The sequence below is a fragment of the Oryctolagus cuniculus genome, chromosome 2 (assembly GCF_051225735.1).
Source record: "Oryctolagus cuniculus isolate XC-2025 breed Fujian yellow rabbit chromosome 2, ASM5122573v1, whole genome shotgun sequence".
Taxonomy (NCBI): domain Eukaryota; kingdom Metazoa; phylum Chordata; class Mammalia; order Lagomorpha; family Leporidae; genus Oryctolagus; species Oryctolagus cuniculus.
In genome coordinates this window covers 104,348,233-104,370,529 of record NC_142868.1, presented here as the reverse complement: position 1 = coordinate 104,370,529, position 22,297 = coordinate 104,348,233, and the positions used below count along the sequence as shown (strand labels likewise).

At 45.2% G+C, this 22,297-nt stretch overlaps 1 protein-coding gene across 1 annotated transcript in view; it reads right to left on the bottom strand.

Moving 5' to 3' along the window:
• Positions 1-22,297, bottom strand: part of SEPTIN10 (septin 10) — a 64,947-nt gene that overhangs the window by 24,479 nt on the left and 18,171 nt on the right. Inside the window, 3 exon segments of the mRNA XM_070068664.2 lie at positions 5,097-5,292; positions 5,666-5,783; positions 11,810-11,878. Of these exon segments, the coding sequence (XP_069924765.2) occupies positions 5,097-5,292; positions 5,666-5,783; positions 11,810-11,878 (383 nt within the window).

The following is a 22,297-nucleotide window of genomic DNA, read 5'->3' as shown; positions in this document are numbered from 1 at the left end:
TTGATGCGAAGGTTTAACAAAATGCACTGAAGTTCCAGAAGAGAAAGAAAAGGGGCCAGCGTTCATATTTAAACACGTGTCTGAAGAGTTTGTTTTTAAATATACATGTGTTAAATACAAAGTCCAAAAAGAACTAGAGCTTCATCCAAAGATTTCAAAACCAAAACAAACACAAAAATCCTGGCTTGATATCTTCTTCCAGGAAGATAAGAGTGTAAGTACACTCGTGGTTTAACAATTTTTTTTAAGATTTATTTATTTTTTAAATATTCATTTATTTATTTGAAAGAGTTACACAGAGAGAAGAGAAGCACAGAGAGAAAGAGAGAGAGAGAGGTCCTCCATCCACTGGTTCACTCCCCAATTGGCTGCAAAGGCTGGAGCTGCACCAATCTGAAGCCAGGAGCCAGGAGCTCCAGGTCTCTCATGTGGGTGCAGGGGTCCAGGGACTTGGGCCATCTTCTACTACTTTCCCAGGCCACAGCAGAGAGCCGGATCAGAAGTGGAATAGCTGGTGCCCGTATGGGATGCCAGCACTGCAGGCGGCGGCTTTACACACTATGCCACAGCACTGGTCCCAAGATTTATTTTATTTATTTGAAAGGCAGAGTTAGAGAGAGAGAGGGAAACAGGGAGAGGTTTTCCATCCCTTGGTTCATTCCAAATGGTCGTTGCAGCCATTTGCAGAGTGAACCAGAGGACCCAAGATCTCTCTGTATCGGCCTTTCAAATAAATAAATAAATCTTTAAAAAAGACTAACAACTCAATTTTAAAAAACAAACAGTATAGGGCTGGCGCTGTAGCGCAGCGGGTTAAAGCCCTGGCCTAAAGTGCCGGCATCCCATATGGGCGCTGGTTCTAGTCCTGGCTGCTCCGCTTCCGATCCAGCTCTCTGCTATGGCCTGGGAAAGCAGCAGAAGATGGCCCAAGTGCTTGGGCCCCTGCACCCTCATGGGAGATCCGGAAGAAGCTCCTGGCTCCTGGCCAATTGAGGCCAACTGGGGAGTGAACCAAAGGATGGAAGACTTCTCTCTCTTTCTCTCTCTCTCTCTCTCTCTCTCTCTGCCTCTCCTCTCTCTGTGTAACTCTGATTTCAAATAAATAAATACATCTTAAAAAAAAAACAGTCTAAGAGCAAAGTACAGGTAAAAACCTTACTTATGTACACAAATACAAAAATACTAAAAGAAAAAAATCCAATGTAGCATAAGATAAAAAGGATACTGTATTATGATCCCAGAACAGTATCCAAGATCCTTAGGTTACTTTATCAATAGAAAATAAGTTCCTGTAATTCATCTTATTAAAGATTAAACAATTTCTTCATAGGATGAAAAAAAATCTGACAAAATGACAGAAATTCCTTATTCTATCTAAAACAAAACCCCAAACCAACCAACCAAGAAAAAAACAAAGGAAGTGGAAGACACTAAAACAGAAAGCTTTCCCTCCGTGGTCAGGACACAGAGAGGATGTTCACCACCACCACTGGCCATCCAACAACACCCCAGTAACTGTCCTCAAAAACGAGGGAGGGAAATAAAGCCTGTTTCCAGCTGTGAGGGAGAAACGGGGACTGAATTCGCCCTCTCACCTCGAACAATAAGGAATCTGCACAAGACCGTTTCAGACACTGGAAAACAGGCAGTGCGGAACTGTGACTACTGGGAAGAGAAACAAATGAGGGGAGCCCTCTGATTCCCCGGCTTCTAACGCAGAGCCTGGCGTTCCTTACTGAGCTGAGAACAGAGCGACTGGAATCCGAGGGACAGAACCATGGAGAGAAAGGAGACGCTGATGTGCACGTGCAGTGCCATGGCCATGGCTGAACTACAGCCGTGGGAACTGCACTCAAATCAGTGAAATTATTTCCTGCAAATTACACACCTATGAAGTTTATTTAAAAAGAAAGAACAGAACTCAAAAAGGGTTTGGAAGACAGTTAATTCACAGGAGTGGCTCCTCTGAGGAAAGAAATGGGACTGGGCCCGAGGAGATGGCAAAAGAGGATTCCAACTGACTGGCACTTCTGGGTATTTTCATAGAAATATACCTATGCACTAACATGGTTACTGATAGAATACAACCCAATAAATAGATTAATGGAAAAAAGCAAGTTATAATTTGCTTTAGGGATAAATTTACATGGAAATTTACATCTATTGTGGGTCTTATTTTATAATACAATGAAATTTATTCAGTAGGTCAAGTATGGTGGTTAAGATGCTAGCTAATCAGAGTGGCTGGTTCCTAACTCCAGTTCCCAGCTAATGCAGACCCTGGGAGGCAGTAGTGGTCAGTCCAACATGGGACACCTGCGCTGACTCGCCAGCTCCCTGCTCAGCCCAGTTCCAGCTGTTGCAGAAACTTGGGGAATAAACGTGAGCGTGAACACTCTCAATCTCTCTCTCTCTCTTCTCAAACAAGTAAACAAAAATTTAAAAACCCCCTTTCTTTTATATTTATGTTAATTAATTCTAAGTTGATATCACCTTATAGGTGTCACTAACGTTTAAAGCAAGATGTCATAGGCCTCTACCCTTCCCACTAAGCTTCTCCTTCTAGAAGGCCCACAGAAATCATTTCTGACAAGGCTATCCACTACGGTTATGCCATGTGAAGAGGCAGGTTACTTATAATAATGAATCTACACAGGAATTTCAGAAGATTCATGGAAAATGGAATTGGAAGATGCCTGTTTTAGAGCAAACATACTTTGAAATTTATGCAGTTTTTTCACAATATGTACTTTCCATGAACATTTTGAAGACTCCACATATTATAAATAAAATTACTGTTCTACTCCAACTTATTCCCCCCTTTCATAGTTTAAATCTGACAGAGAGTCTACAGTCAATACACAGCAGAAATGCTGATAAGAAACAATGACATAGGTAAAATATAAGTTGCAATTTCATCATCAAACCTTTCCTGCAGGGGTGGGTGCCTAGTCTAGCGTTGACTCTGGTCAGATTGCTTGCCTGCCATACCCCACGAGTGCCTCGGTTCAATTCCCAGCTACAGCTCCTGACTTCCACTTCCTGCTGCTGCGGCCCCTGACAGGACGGAGGTGATGGCTCAAGTCCTTGCGTCCCTGCCACCTGCATGAGAGACCTGGGTTCAGTTTCTGACCCCTGACCCCTGTGGCAGGCCAAACCCTAACCACTGCAGGCATCAGGGGAGTGAATTAACACATGAGAGCTCTATTTGTCTCTCTTTTTTTTTTTTAATTAGCCTGCTTAGGTTTATTGAGTTTGGTTTTTTTTTTGTTTTTTTTGGACAGGCAGAGTGGACAGTGAGAGAGAGAGAGAGAGAGAAAGGTCTTCCTTTGCCGTTGGTTCACCCTCCAATGGCCGCCGCGGCCGGCGCGCTGCGGCTGGCGCACCGCGCTGATCAGATGGCTGGAGCCAGGAGCCAGGTGCTTTTTCTGGTCTCCCATGGGGTGCAGGGCCCAAGCACTTGGGCCATCCTCCACTGCATTCCTGGGCCACAGCAGAGAGCTGGCCTGGAAGAGGGGCAACCGGGACAGAATCCGGCGCCCCGACCGGGACTAGAACCCGGTGTGCCAGCGCTGCTAGGCGGAGGATTAGCCTAGTGAGCCGCGGCGCCGGCCTCTATTTGTCTCTTGATCCGCTTCTTGAATACATTTGAAAAAAGAAAGTTCTTTAACAAAAAAAGAAAGAAAGAAAAAAGAAAAATAAGCTCCAAAGCTTTTCTGCAATTTAATGATGTAACTAGCTTTAAAAAAAAAAAAGATTGTATTTATTTGAAAGGTAGAGTTACAGAGAGAGGAAGAGACAGAAAGAGAGGTCTTCTTCCATCCATTGGTTTAACCCTCAAATGGCTGCAATTGGAGCTGTGCCGATCTGAAGCCAGGAGCCAGGACCTTCTTCTGGGTCTCCCACGTGGGTGCAGGAGCCCAAGCACTTGGACCATCTTCTACTGCTTTCCCAGACCATAGTAGAGAGCTGCATCAGAAGAGGAGCAGCCAGGACTTGAACCAGTGTCCATCAGGGACGCTGCTGTCACAGGTTAGCCTACTATGCCACAGTGCCAGCCCCATAACTAGCTTTTAATGTTAGAATTTTACAAAAAAAAAAAAAAAGCAGGCCGGCACCGCAGCTCACTAGGCTAATCCTCCACCTGCGGCTCTGGAACCCCGGGTTCTAGTCCCGGTCGGGGCACTGGATTCTGTCCCGGTTGCTCCTCTTCCAGTCCAGCTCTCTGCTGTGGCCCGGGAGGACAGTGGAGGATGGCCCAGGTCCTTGGGCCCTGCACCCGCATGGGAGACCAGGAGAAGCACCTGGCACCTGGCTTCGGATCAGCGTGGTGCGCCGGCTGCAGCAGCCATTGCGGGGAGAACCAACGGCAAAGGAAGACCTTTTTCTCTGTCTCTCTCTCACTGTCCACTCTGCCTGCAAAAAAAAAAAAAAAAAAAAAATATGCATGGTGATATTTTACACACACACACACACACACACACATCTTGTATTTGTTTCTCTCAGTAACTCTTGCCTGAAAATTAGTACCAATAATTTACTGTATACTTAATCTGCATACCAGGAAATAACTGAAATCTATGCTGAAATAATGTACTTCAAATTATTATAAAGAAATCAGACAAGTGGATAGAAAATTTTAACAAAAACTAAAATACTGCTTAAATATTCTGGGAGTAAAGATTTACTTATTTATTTGAGGGCCAGAGTTAGAGAGAGAGGAAGAGACAGAGAATTCCTCCATCTACTGGTTTACTCCCTAAATAGCCACAAAAGCCAGTGCTGAACTAGGCCAAAGTAGGAGCCTGGAACTCCATCCTGGTCTCCCATGTGGGTGCAGGTGCCCAAGTACCTTACACGGCTTTCCCAGGTACATTATCAAGGAGCTGCATCAGAAGTGCAGTAGCCAGGACTTAAACTGGCTCTAATGTGGGATGTCCAGGTGGCAGCTTAACCTGTTACACCATAACACAGGCCCCAACACCCTTTAATTACTAAAAACTTAACGTCTGTCAACAAAAGTATGGATTATCTTATTAGAAAATCAAGTCATAGCTCATAAGACAAGTAGGCAAATGTTTTGAAAAAACACTTACCTCTCTTCTTTATTTATTTGGTCACCGAATCCCACCGTATTCACAATGGTCAATTTCAATCGAACATTACTTTCCTGGAGTTCATACGTCTGAGCCTTAAGTTTAACATGTGGGTAAAAATGGGAGGATTCACAGTCTTCAAAATTAGTATTAAACAACGTGTCAATCAGTGTTGATTTTCCAATTCCAGTCTCCCCTAAAAGAAACAGAAGTACCGTCTTCACTGGTGCCCGGGATGGCTGAGGAGAAAGACGAGGTCAGCTCCCAGGAGGGTTTCAAGGACCCAGATGCTTTAAAGGCACCTTGTCCATGAAAGAAGGCATGCTGAGGCTGGTCCCGGGTCATTAGCAGAGCGCAGAAGTGAGTGTGCATGTTAAGTTGCGAGGACTCTGCAGGGAGCACTGACGAAGTTAAAGGTTTAAAGCTAAGGAAAAGGAAACAGAAGTTAGATAACAGAAACCCTGGGATCACGATCTCAAAGTGACAACACAGCACCGCTCAGCGGATGACCGGAACAGAGTGAGCAGAAAGAAATACGAAGGTGCATTTGGAGGAGGAACGGCCCTTACCCACGCACAGAATATTAAAACAGAAGCCTTGCTGAATGGATCTATTGACCAGCTGATCAGGCAAACTCTCAAAACCAACATGGCCAGACATAGTCAAGGAACGAACATTTTCTCTTTTCTAAAGGAAAACAAAAACAACAATAAAAAAACTTCGACTGAAACAGACTAAAAACACACGTAAAAGTATAAGTAAAATTCATCAAAGGAACTGAAACTCTGCAATCATTATACCCCATTAGGTGTTTGTGTGAAATGTGTCCTGACTCTCTGGAGTTTTCTTTCCCAGCACGATTTTAATAGCAAACATGGGCTTTCCAAGAACAGGAAAATACCTAAGTGAACTATGGCATAGTCACTCACAGGATAAAAGGCTTAAAGTCATTAAATGCTTAAGATAAATGTTTAGGAATTTGGAGAATTCTTATATTAAAATAGCAAGTGCAAAAAGCACCACACATAATTACAGACAGTCCTAGCCCCAGTAACAGCAGAGGAACTTACCTTAAACTCACCTCCCCGCTGGTAACAATGAAAAGCAACTTTGAAATCTCTGGAGGAAAAGGAAAGCAGACAGACAGGGGAAGGAGTGAAACTCCTCAGGGAAAGGATCCTGTCAGGGGAGACGCCCATCCATCCAGCTGCCCCCTGGGAGGCCTCCCAGGTTACAGTGGCACAGAGGGGACAGACACAGGAAGGAAGGGGTAGTGTTTAAGGGGTTAAGAATCAACTGGAGTTTGGATAGGCAGACTGGCTGAAAACTAGGGGAGAAAACCCCAGAAAGGAGAAGGAATATAAAGTCTGCCAGCACACCGCCCTCAAATCCATAGTTGACCGCTGAACTGCACAGGTACAGAGGGAAACAAAGACGGGGTGGGGAGACAGGGAACTGGCAGGAGCTAATCAGAATACTTAAGAATGCCATCTTAGGGAGACAGGCAGAGCTTGGATTTTAAGTCTGCAATTTGCAAAAGCTTGGTAAACTCCTCAGGTTTTAGCCCTGGATGGGCCCACGTTAGAAGGGCGGGCCACAGTCCAGGAATGAGAAATGCTACCTGATATTGACGGCACAACTGCAACAGACTCACCCTAACAAAGTCCACAACCAAGACTCGGTATGGTCAGTGTGATCAGCCAGTAACCTCACTGCTTCTTACAGAGCTCAACACTCAAGAAGGAAGCAATCCAGCGCCTCTACCAAATCCACAGTGCAACACAAACTGCTACAGCAGGAAGCAAGCCACAGCCAACAGAAATCCTCACAATGAGCCAGATGTGGCACAGTAGGCAAGAATTTTAAATAACTGATAAGTACATAGAAGAATCCATAGGAAAAAGGTAGATACAATGGGTGACGTGATAAGGAATTATAGTAGGTATGAAGAACAGTTCTCAGACAATAAAGAGCAACAAATGGAATTCCTAGGATGGAAAAATGCAACAGCCAAGAAAAAAACAACTAACTGAATAGTTATTAACAGCTTACCAAACAGAGGAAGAAACGTTGTTAGTTATTATCTGGGGCTGGCACTGTAACACCAGCATCCCTCACTGACGCACAGGGTCGGGTGCCCACTGCTCTGCTTCCAATCCAGCTCCCTGCTAATGTACCTGAGAAGGCAGCAAAAGACGGCCCAAGTACTTGGGCCCCTGCACTCAGGTGGGAGACTTGGATGGAGTTCCAGGCTCCTGGCTTTGGCCTGGTCCAGCCCGGGCTGTTGTGGCTATTTGGGGAGTGAACCAACAGATGGAAGATCTCTTTCTCTTTCTGTCTCTCTCTCTCTCTCTCCGTCACTCTGCCTTTCAAATAAAGAAAGAGTATATTTTTTAAAAAGTCACTATACAGGCCGGCGCCGCGGCTCACTAGGCTAATCCTCCGCCTAGCGGCGCCGGCACACCGGGTTCTAGTCCCGGTTGGGGGGCCGGATTCTGTCCCGGTTGCCCCTCTTCCAGGCCAGCTCTCTGCTGTGGCCAGGGAGTGCAGTGGAGGATGGCCCAGGTGCTTGGGCCCTGCACCCCATGGGAAACCAGGAAAAGCACCTGGCTCCTGGCTCCTGCCATCGGATCAGCGCGGTGCGCCGGCCGCAGCGCGCCGGCCGCGGCGGCCATTGGAGGGTGAACCAACGGCAAAGGAAGACCTTTCTCTCTCTCTCTCTCTCTCACTGTCCACTCTGCCTGTCAAAAAAAAAAAAAAAATTAAAAAAAAAATAAAAAAATAAAAATAAAAGTCACTATACAGCTAAAAATTTGTCAGAAAAAAAGATAGAACTACGAGAGAACCTCAAAAACTTGTGTGCTAACATCAAAAGGCCTAAGCCACCTTTAACTAGAATACCTGATAGAAAAGTGAGAGATGGAGGTAGTGGTGGGGTAGTCTATGCAATAACTTAAAGAACAGTGACTGAAAAATTTCCAAATTTTCTAAACATGAATTTGGACAAACAGGAAATACTCAAAGGAACCTATATCTGGGCATATTATAGCAAAGCACTTAAAAACAAAGAAAAACTTCATGCATATAAAATAAGGCAGATTTCTCATAAGAAAAAATGTGAACCAGAAAACAGAAAGACATAAAGTTCCCCTCATACCACCACCACCAAAATACCACCTGGGATTCTACATCAACTGAAAACATCTTTCAAAGATGAAGGTAGAATGAAGAAGTCTTTGAAGAAACAAAATCTGAGAAAATTCACTGTCAGCTGTTACACCACAGGAAATGTTAAAAGAAATGAAATGACAACAGATGAAAACTCACATCAACCAACAGGAATGGCGATCACCAGGGAGGCTAATGTGTGGACAAAGACAGTTTTTCGCTTGTTTTAATTTTTTGAATACTGAATTGTTTAAAGCAGTAAAAAAAACAAGAAATAATGAATTATAAGACACATGCAGAAGTAAAAAAGATGAAAGGAGTAACACAAGTTTACTGCTTTAAGGTTGTTATATCATCCACAAAATACTACAATATTATTTGAAGGTAAGTGTGATACATTAAAGCCTAAACCAATTACTATTTAAGATAACAACAACAACAAGGACCAAAGAGGTATAGTTAATAAGCCAATACTGGAGATAAAATGGAATCATGAAATACAGGATGTATTAATCCAAAAGAAGGCAAGCATGAAAAAAATGAAAGGCCAAATGAGACATACAGAACATTAGTTAGCAGGGAAATCTGAATTAAACTAGTAACACAGCACTGAATAACCATAAAAAGGCTGACAATGTCAAGTGTGAGTGATAATGATGAAGAACAACTACAATGCTTACACATTTGTGTGAATGCAAAATGGTACAGCCACTCTGGAAGACTGGCAATTTTCTTTTTCTTTTTTTTTTTTTTTTTACAGGCAGAGTGGACAGTGAGAGAGAGAGACAGAGAGAAAGGTCTTCCTTTGCCGTTGGTTCACCTTCCAATGGCCACTGCGGCCGGCGCACCACGCTGATCCGAAGCCAGGAGCCAGGTGCTTCTCCTGGTCTCCCATGCAGGTGCAGGGTCCAAGCACTTGGGCCATCCTCCACTGCACTCCCGGGCCACAGCAAAGAGCTGGACTGGAAGAGGGGCAGCCGGGACAGAATCCAGCGCCCCAACCGGGACTAGAACCCGGTGTGCCAGCGCCGCTAGGTGGAGGATTAGCCTATTGAGCTGTGGCGCCAGCCGGCAATTTTCTTATAAAGTTTAACACACATCACTAAAACAACAAAAAAAATCCCAACGTGGAGGTACCCAGGATAAATAAAAGTATGTCCATGAAGGACATACACACAAATATTCACAATAGTTTTATTCCCAGTATTCAAAAACAAGAAACAACCCAAGTGTCCAATAAATAGTGAAAGGATAAACAAACTGTACTACAGCCATACAATGGAATACACAACATGAGTCAATCTCAAAAATTAAACATCCAAACAATGATTTATTTTCAGCAAAAACAAATATTTATACTTGCATATATTCTTTTATATATATATATATATATATGATTGTGGACAAAATTGTCTCAAGGAGAGTGACAGACTCTTAAAGAGTGTTTACTTGGGGGCCGACACTGTGGTGCAGTGGGTTAAAGCCATGGCCTGAAGTGCTGGCACCCCATATGAGTGCTGGTTCTAGTCCCGGCTACTCCTCTTCCGATCTAAAATAAATCTTTAAAAAAAGAGTGTTTACTGGAAAGTGAACTTGGAAGTTGGATGAGAAAGACTCACTTTTTACTCTATATGGTGACTAGCATTCTGAGATGGCCTCCAAGACTGATGCTTCTGGGTTCACACAAATCTTCCAGTTATTCAGCCAGACACGGATGTAGGCACTCCTGAGAGGAGACTTTGCAGATGTGACTGACTGAGGTCCAAGTTCTGTCATCCTAGAGGGGATTCACCTAACAAGGGTGACCCCTTGCAGGGAACTGGGTAATTCCTGGCCAAAGAGATCTGAGGCAGGAGGGGGACTTGCTGTGCCCACAGTTCTCCCTTGCTGGCTCTTTGGAGGGAGGCAGTCACATGACAAGGACCCGACCGGAGACGGGTCTCCAGGAGCTGACAGCAGCTCCCAGCTAGCCAGGAACTCAATCCTGCCAACAACCTGGGAGAGTCTGGAAGGGAGACCTCTGGATGACACCCTGAGTGGGAGACAGGAGCGGAGACCCCAGGTGAGCTGCTGAACTGTGAGTCAAGAAACAGGTGCTGTTTGAAGCAGCTGAATCTGTGATAACCTGTTAGCAACAGCAAGCCAGCATGGTATATTCTTGTTGTGCTCTGAGTCCCTGTTAGTCCTGTAAGCGTGTTATCATTATGGTTTTTTTTTTAAAGAGAGAGTGAGCAAGCACTATGCACCCCTGTCCTGAAAGTGTTCAAGATTCAAAGGACACTTGTGGGGAGGCAACAGGCATAGTGGTTAAGATGCCCACATCCCATTTTGGAGTGCCTGGGTTCAAGTCTGGCTCCCGTTCCAATTCCAGCTGCTTGTTGATGTGCACTCCGAGAGGCAGGCAGGTCAGTACACAAATATTTGGGTCCCTGGCACTCACATGGGATATTGGCTTCAGCCTGGCTACTGCAGGCATTTATTTGAGGAGTAAACCAGCAGTTGGAAGATCTCTTTCTCCCTCTCTCTCTTTCTGCCTTTTAAATAAATTAAATATTAAATGAAAGGCACTTGCTAGAGTTTTTCCTCTGTTAAGAGTAAGTTTATTACATAAAGGTTAACTATATGGCCTCCAGGATCCCTTGTGGTTCTGAAACCATGTAACTGCAGTGTCAAAGGAACAAAAGAAGCTTAAACAATGAGCCTGTGGTCCACAAGATGTGATGCAGAAGAGGGGCCAGAGAGAAGGAGACTGGATGGCAGCCACGACAGACTGGTGCCACGGATTACCAGTGACACTGACAGCAGACTCGACAAAGCCATGAGGTGGAAAGCAGGTTAAGGGAATTCAGGAAGTCTGCGAAGTGATAAAATAAGGATGGAACAGATTGTTATTACCAGTAAGAAAAAAAATAAAAAGGTAACCTGGTGGTCAAACTAAGATTGGGTAAACCGTGGGACCAGGGGATGTATGGGAAGAAGAGGCAGAAACAGGAAAGTATTATAGCTACTGGAGCATGAGACTAAAGGAAGATATTTAATTTACTGAATTATTCATATTTGTATTTACATGTCTTTTTATTAAAATTAACACTCCCCTCTTTTACCAAGGTTAATTTATAATTTACTACCTCTTTTTAAACATAAATTTTAACAGGAATTACCAAAAACCACCCCTACTATCCAGGTTGCTCAGAAAGGCACGCTTCAAGGGCCTCGGACACATCAGGTCTAATCTGCAGGAAAGTGCCAGGCAGGCTTGCAAACACCATGCTCTGCAGAGCGCCCAATAAAAAGCAGTGCTGGCCTTTCTACTGAATGCCACTGAAGTACTTGGAGTTTTTACTTGTTTACTGTCACAAACAAAGTAAGTAAGTAAATAACAAAAGAGAAATAGAACATTTGTTTAATGTCAAATTAGGATAGGACCATCATGGCCATGCAACTATCATTCAATCCATTATTGATTTTTCACTTCAATCACCAGAAAATTAATTCGTATTCAAGCATTTAGAGTGTGGCATGAATCTACTTAAGGACATACTCACTCTCTGCTCCTCATCAGATCCTTGCGAGGGCACACAAGCTGTTTTCATTGCCATGTGAGACTGAAAGTGCTGGAAGAGACGAGAAGAGCCTTAGAAGAAAACAGAATCCTTATCCTAAAACCTGTCTCTAAGTAATATATTTGTATTACAAAGGGGTTCACTGGAACCCTTGTTGCTATAATCAAGTTTTGACTTGTAGTCTGTATCACTAGTTGATGCGCAGTATTGTGGCTTTCTTGCTGCATAAGTAAACCATAATATATAATATTCAACATTACAGTAATGCACTCACACCCACAGAAGACTGTAAAGTGGAAAACTTCCACTTACAAGCAGGAGGGCAAAAAGATTACTTACATTTAAAAAGACTTTATAGGATTAAAAAGACAAAATAAGTGATTTCACTTAAGAACTACTCTAGGAGCTAACAAGGCCCTCAAAATGAGTATGTAGCATGCCAGGGGAACAGAAGTTTAAAGAATGCTACCATTGCAGCATAGTTGGGAAAGCATTTGAAACTGAACAAGTCCCTTAGTCATCCAACCAAAATAAAAATAATTAGCACTTACAGAACTCCTATTATGTGCCCTTCTCTGTGATAGCTCATTATTAAGCACAGTTGCTCACTTAGTTCTTGCAGTACATCTGAGCTATACAGATTATTAGTCCCTCAGTCTACATGACAAAATATGGGAGGAGGGGCAGACCTCATTTCAGGTCTGAAGCTGCCTTATCCTCCTGTGGCCTGAGCCTCTGGACAGCTGGCGGTGCGCTGACCTCCCTGATGACCCCACCTCCTGGGACCCCTGCCTCCTGTGTCCCTGATCCTGCTGGGATCTTGTGACTTCAAGTTTGCAATGTCTTCGTGGATATGGTGTGGATTCACCTAGGAGAATGGGCCCTGCGAGGTGCATGCCAGGGAACGTGTGCATAGAGAAGTGATGACATAGAGTGAAACAGCATCTGCAATCTGGAGAGAGAGAGGGAGAGACAGAGACAAAGAGAGAGACAGAGACAGAGGGAGAGAGACAGAGTTGGGGGGAGATGGAGGGGGAGAGAGAGAGACAGGGAGAGAGAAACAGAGGGTGAGAGAGAGAGAGAGAGGGAAAGAGAGAGAGGGAAAGAGAGGGGGAGAGAGAGGGTGAGAGAGTGAGAGAGGGGGGGAGAGAGAGGCAGAGGGAGAAGAGAGAGGGAGATGGGGTGGGGGGATAGAGAGGGAGGAAGAGGAAGAGGAAGAGAGAGAGAGAGAGAGAGAGAGATCGATCTTTACTTGCTGGTTTACTCTCCATATGCCATGGCAGCTGGGGCTGAGGTTGGGCCAGAGAGAGGCCAGGAGCCTGGAACTCCATCAGGATCTCCCACATTAGTATGGCAAAAACCCATATACTTGGGCCATTGTTTGCTGTCTTTCCTGGTGCATTAGCAAGTAGCTAGATAAGAAGCAGGGCAGTCAGTACTCAACCAGCACTCCAATATGGGATGTGGGAGTCCCAAGTGATGAATTAACCTATTGTGTCACAACACACACCCTGTCACAACACCTACCCCCCATCTTAACCATTTCTGATTATATACACAGTGTCGCTGTGTGACCAATATTCAGAACCCTTCGCCTCTTGTAAGTCTGAAATCCTTAGGCTGTACATCCACCCCATTCTTCCTGTGGTTTAGTCTTCTACTGTTCACACTATGGCGTAGCGTACGTGGCTACTCTCCAGACAGTCACTGTCTGTAATCACAATGAGCTGTGCTGCTCAAACAGCTCTGCCCACACAGATGATGGAAGGGAGGCCCTTGCAGCCGGGATGCTGCCTCCTCACCCTCACAATGCACACAAGTGCGCGCAGACACACTGACACCAGCATACATCATGATGAAATCTACAGAATACCAACAACCCTTCTCTGGCACATCTGCTCCTGAGGACTGACTTTCTGACATAACCTTATACGTAACAGAGTTTTCAAATCCTGAGCAAATAAATGAACATGTCCACCCAACACTAAGTGTCCGCCCAACATTAAATGGCTCTTGGCAGCTGGAAGGTGCTCACAGAGAGATAAAAGGACACCACAGAAGTCTGGCGCTGAACATGAAAGCGCTGGTCGTGTTTCCATGATGAGAGGATTGGAAAGCACACAATAGTACAAAGCACACCACGACTGGCCTGAGGCTTCAGTTTGTGACTGAACATACTCCACTCCCCCCTCTGCCATTCTGAAAGGGCCCCTCCACCCCATCACCGTGTGGCTCGTAAGTAGGGATGGGGACAGGAAGAGATGCACACCGGCATCAGGGAGACGCGGAGGAACGGGGGGCCACTGAGAGCAGGAGCAGATCTCAGTGAGGCCAGGAAGCAGCACAGCACCAGAGGACACACGGAAGGCAGAAAAAAAATACCTGAGCACGAGCAGGAGGCAGACTTCCTACCCGGAGAAAGTAAACAGAGTCTAAGAATCTGGTGGGGAAAAAAAAGGGTCCAGTGGTCTCAGGCTGGCTATGAGCACAGGGTAGGGGATACAGGAGTACAGACTGGGCTCGCTGGGTGTGTCATTTCAAGCCTGTTTGGTAAAGGCTAAGAAGCACTGCAGAACATATCTGATTAGGGCCCTGTTCAGAGCCTGCACTAGATAAACTGGGAATACGGCACTCTATGCGATTACTCCAAGTGCTATAAACAGTGTTTTTAATATTTTCCTCTGGTGCTACTTGATAGTCAAATTCCCAAAACAAGTCTTACACCAGAAACCCTTCTTAATAAATTAGTAGAACATGCTGAAGAAGGAATAACAAGATGGCAGAGCTGAGCAGACGGTCCTGCAGCGTTAATAAATCGGAAACTAAAAAGAAACAGCTGCAGGAGGAACTGTGGTCTGTTCCATCACTGCCCACCTATTTCCATATGCAAATCACGACGCTGGACCCTGGGACTGGGGGGGCATGAACGCACCTCGGACAAACAGGAACTGCCGTGGAATCACAATCTCGTTTTCAAACGCAGAATCACAGCCTAAGCTTGATCACTGTCAATTTGTTTTTCCTTACATTTTAAATGTACACATCATATACACAAAAATACACAGCTAAGTATACACATGTATACACACACACACACATTCTTCTAGAGGAAAAACCGAACACAGTAACTTGACTCCGAGTTCAGTCTAACACCTTCTTTAACTATAACAAAGTTATAGTATTTAAAGACTCATAAGAAGCAGTGCCACCACACACGGGGCAGCTGGAGAAAGACGGGTTCGCTGCCTCTTTAAAATCTCAGGAGGGGCTGCAGGCAGGCTGTGGGGCAGGGAGGGACATGACCCATGGACAGAACCCCAGCCCTTTCCTGTCAGCCAGCTCTGAGAGGATCCAGATAACAGCTTTCCTCACTCTGCTGGGAAACTCGCCTGACGAGCCTCCCAGCCTCTCCTTGGGCAGAACAACCAGCTTCCAGGAACAGAAGTGGTTTCGCCATAGTTTCACTTTAAGTTCACTCTATCTTTCTATTCGTTAATCCAAGAAATGAAAACAAAGCTTTTAAATTGTCTCCTGGCTTCTATGTGGTGTTTCTTGGGAGTTCTTCGGGACCAACAAATACAGAGAGAAAAAAATCAGAGAGTGGTCAAAATAATTGGTATCTGGCCTAGTTCATGGGTTTCAGGAGGGTAAGGATGTCTGGGTTAAAACATTACTTTGAAAGAGCCCATTTTATAAAATCTTAAGGTTAAAGAAACTTTAAAATAAAGTTAATAGTGCTAAACTAGAATTTTCTAAAAGCAGGTCATAAGTTACAAGCCAGCCAAAAGAAAACAATTCAGCTGAAATCACTAAGCCTGGGTAGAAGCTGGCCTCCTCCTCAGTGCCTGTCCTGCTTGTGTCTCCCTGGGCTGGGCCAGAGCAGAGATTTGGGTGGTCCCAGACACCAGAAATGTCACCTCCTTTTACCATCACTTCCATAAATACAAAAGTTAAAGGAAAAATACAAATCTAATATTTAGCCTAAAGAATTTGGGGCTGGCACTGTGGCATAGTGGGTTAAGCCACCACCTGCAGTGCTGGCGTCCCATATGGGCACTGGTTCAAGTCCTGGCTGCTCTACTTCCAGTCCAGCTCTCTGCTGTGGCCCGGGAAAGCAGTGGAGGATGGCCTAAGTGCTTGGGTCCCTGCACTCCCGTGGGAGACCCAGAGGAAGCTCCTGGCTCCTGGCTTCAGATGGATGCAGCTCTGGCCGTTGCGGCCATCTGGGAAGTGAACCAGCGGATGGAAGACACCCCCCCCCCAATGCTGACTTTCAAATAAATAAATAAATAACTTTTTAACAACAACAACAAAAAAAGGTCATCAAGATCTGGAAATTCTCTATATTGCTTCACATAAAACAAGGATCTCAAGCTTAACAAAATCTTGCAGTGTAACGTGGCTGCTTAAATTACAAATGCAGTTTTACTCTGAATTTACTCTGCTCTTTAATCAGAAAAAAAATTTTAAATTAGAAAATGTTAAAAGATAGTTTCCAATCTGGGTCTCAGTGGGTGATGGGGACCCAACCACTTGAGCCACCGAATGCTCCCTCCCACAGTGCACACAAGCAGGAAGCTGGAATAGGGAGCAGAGCCAGACTCTGAATCCAGGTACTCCAAGCAGCAACTTCACCACTACACCCACCACCCGGTGGCTGCCAGGTTGTTTTAATAACACTGTGCCCTCACTCAGATCTCCCTTCAAGCAACAACTTGTCCTCTGGCTTGAAATGATGCAGCTGGCAGACTGGCTCCAGCTGGAGAACCTGTAGGTTCCACGGCAAGAACCCACCAAGACCCTCGGATAGGGCAGCCTGGCCCACACTGTCAGATCTGTAGTGATTTGCATCAAGTTCCTGCACAGGCATCAAAGTAATGTTGGGGCTTTCCCTCCCTGTCCTGCTTCCTCCCTCTTTAATTTTCACCTCTCTCCCCACCCACTTCCAGAAAATCTCTTACACAGCTAGCTCCACCTCTTCAGTGTTGGCTTTCAGGATGCCAACTGACACACCTGAATTGCACCAATCATCCCGTGCATCTGATAACAGCGTCCAGATACATTCCTAGAATGTAATTCCTGGTCCAAGGTAGAACACACAAACCGCCCTTCAAACAGACTGAACGCACCTGCTTACATTGTCAGTGTTAATGTATGAAAGCGCCCATTTCATTATACACTCATCAATACGGGAATTAACAATTTTAAAATTTGTGTCCATTTGATAGGCAAAAAACTGATATGCTACTCTGACTCCAGTATTTTGAATTTTTTTTCAGGTTATTGGCCATTTCTAGTATATTTTCACAAATCACCAGTTGATGTTTTTCCTCCATTTGGCTATTATGATACACCTTTTATGTTTATTAACTAGAGCTGTTGAATACAGCTTTGTATTTGTCATTTGTATTACAAGTATCTTTTCCCGATCTTTCACTGATCTTTCAGTTTCCAGAGTCTAATCCATCAATCTCTGTTTTAAATTGTAAAGCTCAGAATATCCTTCCACACACTGAGGTTAGCAAAGTGCATCTAAATTTTCTCCAAGCACTTTTATGGTTTCCTGTCTTACATTTAAGTTTGTGAATGTTCTAGAAATTATTTTATGACTGTGAGTCAAGGGAACCAGACTTGTTCCAACAGTGAACGGAGTACATCCCACCATCTACAGCCTGTCTTACAGAAATGAATCTCCCAGGGAAAACCAGGGTCCATGTGTGGACGAGAGCATGACAGATGTCTAACCAGAGGGGAGTGAGCTGCCCAGGAAGGGCCGGGTGTGGACCCTGAGGGGCTCAAACAGCAGCACAGTCATGTCTACAGGGCAGCTCAGAGCTTTCTGCATTAAACAGAAAGTGACAACGACCTTCCAAAGTCTCTTTCAACTCACATTTTATGACTGCAACTTCCAGCCAGCAAGGAGGAAAAGGTATGTGATGTGGTGAAGAATGAAGAACCAGTAACAGAAACTGAACATACAAACAGAGTGGACTAAGGAAAGACAGAAAATTGCATCCTGGTGTGGGAAGACTTTGGGGACCAAACCTCCAGGCTAATTTAGATGAAAAGTGGATGGCATGAATTCCCAGCAGAGGAAGCACATCGCGTGCAGGCTGGAGGACAGCAAAGCCAGTCAAATTTGAGAAAAGGCACGAGGAAGGCAGAAGAAAGAATTACTCAGAGTCGACAAGGAACACTGAGACAGAGAATACTAAGGAATCAGCGTGGCGTCTATCCACACACATTGCTTTCCTCCACAAACGCACATGATACTTACGAAAAAGCCTTACCTTTGAACAACAGACCCCACACGCTGTCAATCCAAACAGAATACTACTTGGAATTTAAGCTTCAGTCCTGGAGGGACACCTGAGTGCTGTGAATCTCTGTATAGTCAAGGAAGGTACTGCTAAGACAAGGGTTGAGCTGACATCTGAGGAAAATCAGGAATTCTCCTGGCCATAAAGAAGAGACAGAGGAACCAGTGTGTGCGAAAGATGGAAGCATGGCTGGTATGGCCGGGGAGCTGCTCTTTCATTCCAGCCCAGGGAGAGGGGGAGAGGTGAGGCTGCAGGGGGTAGGAGGCTGCTGGCCCAGCTCTGCCTCACTGAAACTTCAGAAGCACCTCCACGTGTCCTCCGCTAAGCTCACTGGGTAGATGTCAGTGTGAAGCAGCACAGGAAATGAGAATAAGCACAGTTCTGATACAGTTTTGGAGACACGAGGTTTATGGTTTAAGGAGCCATGGGCACCTTGGATCCCTCAGGCAGCCTCCACCTAAATCACCAAAATCTTTAGTCGAATGCAAAATTAACCTAGGGCAAGGTTTACACATAATCAAAAACAACATACACACCCGGTGGTAATTCACATTTCTCTTAATGTCTCCATCATCCTCTAAGACTTGAGTTTTTACACATTGAGTAGCCCAGAGTCAAGCCTAGATCACTACATCAATAAGGACCAGTTTCCAGGCAAAATATAGTTACACCACACTTACTGGTACCAGGCTGGAGTTTATAAAGTATCAGCTCATTTTACATGGCAGAAAAAGATAAATCTTCTAAGATAAGGAAAGTTTGCACATATTAAGAACTTACTGAAACACTGGCAATGGGGAATTTTACTACAAAGATTAAAAACAATAAACATGAAAATTAAGATAAATAGATAAGATGTTCACTGGCTAAAGAAGAATTTTTATTATTATTATTTGTTTGAGAGAGACACAGAGAGCTCTTTCCTATCTGCTAGTTCATGCCCCAAATACCTGCGATGGCCAGAGCTGGTAGGCCAACACTGGGAGCTGGGAATCCAACCCGTGTCTGCCACAGGGGAGGCAGGATCCCGATCAGCTGAGCCGTGACTGTTGCCTCCAAGGGAAGCCAAAGACAAGAGCAGGAGCCAGCACATCAACGTGGGATGAGGGCATCTTAAGAATTAGGCCAAGTGTCTGGTAATAACAATAGAATTAAAAAGGAGAGGATGTTCCAACGTGGGAAGCAGGCCACACAGCAGACCCATAGAATGACAAATGCCCTAAACAGCATCTGACCTCAGAATCAGCCCTTAAAGCGTTTGGATCTGGCTGAAAAGCCCATGAGAGCATTTCAGGCATGGAAAGCCAAACACTGCGGCAAAATCTACGTGAATGATCTCTGTGAGTAGGATCCCAGTGGAAAGAAGGGACCATCGAAGAAGGATATACCTTTCTCTGAAGGGAAGAAAGAATTTCCACTTTGATTATGGCCTTGTCGAAATAAGGTCAGAGTTTGTGGACTCATAAGGCTTCCATAGCCTTGGCAGCTCAGGACAAGAGCTTAGGTGATCATTGATGTCATAAATAAGAGTGTCCATTGCTAAATCAACAACAGGAGTCATTGTGCACTTACTCCCATGTAGGACCTCTGTCCTTAATGTGTTGTACTATGCAAATTAACTATAAAATTTGTTTTCAAACAGTACTTTATACTTTGTGTGTGTGTGGGTGGGTGCAAACTGTTGAAACTTTACTTAGTATAGAGTTGGTCTTCTGTATATAAAGATAATTAAAAATGAATCTTAATAAAGAATGGGATGGGAGATGGAATAGGAGGTGGGATGGGAGTAGGGTGGGAGGGCGGGTATGGGGTGAAGAACTACTATATTCCTAAAGCTGTACCTATGAAATCTGTATTCATTAAATAAAAGCTTGCTTAAAAAAAAAAAAAAGAACAAGAAAGAAAATAAAAATTGGGCTAGGGGCCAATGCTGTGGCATAGTGGGTAAAGCCACCACCTGCAATGCTGACATCCCATTTGGGTGCTGAATCAAGTCCTGGCTGCTCCACTTCTGATACAGCTCTCTGCTGTGGCCTGGGAAAGCAGTGGAGGATGGCCCAAGTCCTCGGGCCCCTGCACCTGCATATGAGACCCGGAAGAAGCTCCTGGCTTTGGGTCAGCACAGCTCCGGCAGTTGTGGCCAATTGGGGAGTGAACAAGCAGATGGAAGACCTCCCTCTCCCCCTCTGTGTGTGTGTGTGTGAGAATAACTCTGACTTTCAAATAAATCTTTTTTAAAAAGTCCCAAAAGAAGAACTTAAGACTGTACTCTGACATCATGGTTACAAGTAATAACCATTTATGCATAGGAGCAAGCATATATGGAGCTTGATTTTTGGCAGGGGTTAGGGTGAAGGGATGTGGGTGATAAATAGTCCCCTTTTAGACACTGATTTTATCATTTATGTGAATTTAACAAAGACTAATACAGAAAAAAATAATACCTGCCAATCTTCCTTAAACACTACAAAAATGCGTTTATTCAGAAGACAGGTACTCAGACTCTCCTAGATTCCAGGCACTGTCCTAGGCCCTGGCTATGTCTCCTAGATTCCAGGCACTGTCCTAGGCCCTGGCTATGTCTCCTAGATTCCAGGCACTGTCCTAGGCCCTGGCTATGTCTCCTAGATTCCAGGCACTGTCCTAGGCCCTGGCTATGTCTCCTAGATTCCAGGCACTGTCCTAGGCCCTGGCTATGTCTCCTAGATTCCAGGCACTGTCCTAGGCCCTGGCTATGTCTCCTAGATTCCAGGCACTGTCCTAGGCCCTGGCTATGCCCAACCACAGTTCTTGTGGAGCTTCTACTCCAGTCAGGGGCAAGTCAGTGTCAGGCGTATGCGGCACTACAGAATGGCGAGTACAATGCAGAGAGACAAGGCAGCAAAGGGGGAAAGAAAACGTGGAGTGGCAGGGACAAGGGGTGATGTCACGGCGCTGGGTAGTTGGGGAAGGCTCACCGGAAGGGTGACAGTTCAGCAGGATCTACAGACATCAGGCAGCAGAGCAGGCAAAGGCAACATCTAGCCGGGAAGCACTGCAGGCAGGTGTCTGAGGCAGGTGTGTCCCCAGTGTGTGTGAGACAGCAAGATGGCCAGTGCGGCTACAGCAGAAGCAGGGGGAGGGAGAGAGGGTGTGGTCAGAGAAGAACGGGGAGCCAGACCAGGCTGGGTTCTTCTGGCTTGTGCTGAGAGTGGACTGACAGACGGTGAGACAGAAACAAGATCGGCTGAAGCTGCTGTACCAGTCCAGGAAACAGCCCATGCAGCACGTCAGGGGTAAAAGGGGAAAGGCTGGTCAACTTCTGGATCTACTTTGGCAGAGCAGGGGAGGACAGGCTGGTAGACAGGAGGAGGCTCAGACTTAGCTCTGGAGAGGATCGGGGTGAAGACGCCTGCCACACATCAATGCGAAGGGAGTGAGCAGGAAACTGGATAAGGCTGAGAGTGCAGAAACATCCGGACAGAAAGTACAAACTTCTTCATCTGAGAGGCAGAGGCAGACAGAGAGAGAGACCCCCATCTGCTGGCCTACCACTCAAAGGCCCACTATGGCAGATGGTGGGCCACGGTGAAATGTGGAAGCCAGGAGCCAAGAACTCAATCTAGGTTCTCATCAAGGTGGCTGGGATCTAATCCCTTGAGCTATCACCATGGCCTCCCAAGGTCTGCATTAGTAGGAAGCTGGAACTGGAAGCAGAGCCAGGTATTGAACCTGGGCACTCCAATATAGGTCACAGGTACCTTAGTCTCTAGGCCAAAACCCATGGCTGAAGGTAAAAATTCTGAAGTCACTGGTATATGGCCAGTACAGAGTGCTGTATGACAAAATGAAGTCATCCAGAAACTGAGGAAAATAAAAGAGAAGGGGTCAGAGAACTGAGCCCAACGGAACTCCAACATTATTGGGGAACTGAGAGAAATCCATTCTAAGAGACTAAGAAGGCACAGCCACAGAGGGTGACCATGCGGAGTCCTGGAAGGCAGGCAAGGAAAGTCTTCCAGAGAGAAAAGAGTACACACCACTCATTCACATATTATATTTTCACAAATCAACTGCAGAGCTGCACAGCACTAACTCGGACTGCCTGGCTCACAAAACTGAAAATATTTTCTACTGTCACCCTTTAAAGAAAACATCTGCCAATCTTAAT